This window comes from Aedes aegypti, chromosome 3 (assembly GCF_002204515.2).
Source record: "Aedes aegypti strain LVP_AGWG chromosome 3, AaegL5.0 Primary Assembly, whole genome shotgun sequence".
Classification (NCBI taxonomy): domain Eukaryota; kingdom Metazoa; phylum Arthropoda; class Insecta; order Diptera; family Culicidae; genus Aedes; species Aedes aegypti.
Window position 1 is genome coordinate 212,975,940 of NC_035109.1, and position 2,651 is coordinate 212,978,590.

At 37.8% G+C, this 2,651-nt stretch overlaps 1 protein-coding gene across 1 annotated transcript; it reads left to right on the forward strand.

The window, feature by feature from the left end:
- Positions 1–618: 618 nt before the first annotated feature.
- Positions 619–1,696, forward strand: LOC5570017 (transmembrane emp24 domain-containing protein 2). Its single transcript, XM_001658857.2, has 4 exons — positions 619–870; positions 950–1,131; positions 1,192–1,344; positions 1,409–1,696. Exons 1-4 carry the CDS (start codon positions 735–737, stop codon positions 1,556–1,558), a joined length of 621 nt encoding a protein of 206 aa, XP_001658907.1. The 5' UTR covers positions 619–734; the 3' UTR covers positions 1,559–1,696.
- The last annotated feature ends 955 nt before the right edge of the window (positions 1,697–2,651 follow it).

Consider the following 2,651-nt stretch of genomic DNA (forward strand, 5'->3'; position numbering starts at 1 on the left):
ATCCCGAAAAACGATGGACGTCATTTTTGGATCTTCCCCAAGTATGAAACTAGTAAAAAGCGAATGGGTTTGAAATAGGAATAATCAATATGGTACTGAATCTTCAACCGAAAATTTCCAATATATAGCTATTATATAGTGTTTTTTCACATAATCGCTAAATTTTGTTCAAGATTTATGCAAACCAATTCAAAAATCAATAAAATTAGCAAATTATAAAAGGGCCTAACTGAAACCATGTTCAATCAAAGGGCCTAACTGAAAGGGCCTAACTGGTTTGAAGATTCATAAAAGGGCCTATCTGCCGATGATGTTTGAATTCAACCATTTTCACGAGTTGTTGTGTTATTTGAGATTAGAAACATAATGGGCCACGCAACAGACTTTAATGGGTGTCGAACACAGGTATGAAACTAGTAAAAATGCGAATGGGTTTAAAATAGGAATTATAAATATGGTACGGAATCTTCAATTGAGAATTTCTCAATGTTTACGTTTTGCAGATAGGCCCTTTTCAAATGTTACGCTAGATTTGCAAAAATCGCAAATATGCCGCTAGATAGCAGTGCTTCCGTTTGGAAGAATCGTTCCATCATCCAGCATCAAGAACTGTCACAAACGTCAAACATTTCCAGCTTTCTACCTACGAAAGTCTCCGCGAGTGAAACATCAATATTACGTGGCGGTGATTTCCAACAATATTTTTCTAGAATTAAAGTTTAAAATTAGGCAACATGAACAAACTTTTCCCCCTGATTCTCACTGTGGTGTGGCTGAGCTGTATGCACCTGAGCCATGGCTATTTCATCACCGTTGATGCCCATTCGGAGGAATGCTTTTTCGACCGTGCGGAATCCGGTACCAAACTGGGTAAATAATGTCCAAATGGAAGTACCTAATTGCTGTCCGGTCTGAGATCTAACTATGATTTCAATTCTCTTTTGCACAGGACTGATGTTCGAAACCATCGAAGGCGGTTTTCTGGACATTGAAGTCCGTATCGTCGGTCCGGACCAGAAAGTCATCTACCAAGGCGAAAAGGAATCGAGTGGGAAGTACACTTTCTCCGCTTATGAAACCGGTGTCTATCATTACTGCTTCAGTAATAAAATGTCCACACTGACACCAAAAGTAAGTTTCCGAAGGTTTAAACTTGAGTATGTTGTTTAATCTGTCTTTAATGGTTTTTAGGTGGTGATGTTTTCCATGGAAATTGGAGAAGCGCCAAAGGGAACCATCGGAGCAGTGAATGAAGGCGAAGCTGGCCATACGAAGCTCGAGGACATGATCAAGGAACTGTCCGGAACCTTGACGAGCATTAAGCACGAACAGGACTACATGCATGTACGATCCAAAAGTTCTCAGCATTTCCGGTTCGGCTTCAGATTAACGTTTGATCTTCTTTCAGGTTCGTGACCGAATCCATCGCTCAATCAACGAGAGCACAAATTCGAGGGTCGTCATGTGGTCCGTTTTCGAAGCCCTCGTCCTAGTGGTAATGACCGTTGGTCAGGTTTACTATCTGAAGCGGTTCTTCGAAGTTAAGCGTGTTGTGTAAATGAACGACTGCAGAGAGGCCCAGTTTTTTTGATTGGGTGTGCTTAAGGATTCTTCATTGTAAGTTAAATTAATTTTTGTTCCGTGAATATCCTAAACAATGTCGTCCTGATCGATGAATTTTGTTTGCGTATCGAATGATGATTGGTCGTCATTGAATTGTGTGCCGAAATATCCTTGCTGCTTTATAAAAGGTTAGTTTCATTAACTTCTTATTTTCTGTTAATGAAGCTATTGAGACACTGAAATTCTATGATTATCTATGTTCTCCCTGGGCATGGAATTATATTTTCCAGGGAGCGATGATTTTAGATATTAGGTCGCTGTATTTGTATTGTTGATTAGAGGTAGGTTGCATGAACTTCGAAATAATGTTTATAGCCTGATTTGCTACTGAAAAGGAATCGCAATCGGCAATCTGTTTAATATTTTCTGTTTTATTTTCAGCTAGAATAGGTGTAATATCAGTGTGTTGAACTAGAATTGGGTACTTTTGTCTACTTGAATGATATTTTGTACAGTGGTGTAGAATATGTTTTAGGTCTTCTGTGGTGTTGCATGTTTCGCATCTATCTGAATCAACGAGTTTCCAATTGTATAATCTTTCTTTGGTCGCTGTGTGTCCTGTTCTAATTCTGGATAAAATTATGGTAAGATCAGTTGATAAGTTAATGTTTTCAAACCAAGGTTTATTAGTTGCGTCTTGAGTAATCAGAAAGTGTTGTTTTCCTTTTTCTAATGATATCGTTTTATATTTTTGATTCCATATGCAATAGGTTTCTTTCTTTATGTTCAATAATAAATCGCTTTATGTTAATTTCAATTCTTCCACCTGACTCTTGTTAGTACCTAATTTTGCTGCCAAGTCTGCTCTGTCGTTGCCTAAAAGTCCAATGTGTCCAGGTATCCATTGTATTGTAATTTCCTTATTTAGAAGATGTAGTCTGTGGAAGATTTCATTGACCAAATAATTTTCGCATGATTCATTGTGTTTAAGTAATTCTGTGGCACTTTTTGAGTCGGTTAATATAACTGGATAGTCAATATTATGTTCTATTATGTATTCAATGGCTTTCAAAATTGCTGCTAGTTCC

Excerpts from the sequence above, each read along its gene's own strand:
- LOC5570017 (XM_001658857.2), top strand. The coding sequence starts at position 735 with ATGAACAAACTTTTCCCCCTGATTCTCACTGTGGTGTGGCTGAGCTGT. Across the intron at positions 1,132-1,191 it reads TGTCCACACTGACACCAAAA|GTGGTGATGTTTTCCATGGA; the intron begins GTAAGTTTCCGA and ends AATGGTTTTTAG. Across the intron at positions 1,345-1,408 it reads ACGAACAGGACTACATGCAT|GTTCGTGACCGAATCCATCG; the intron begins GTACGATCCAAA and ends ATCTTCTTTCAG.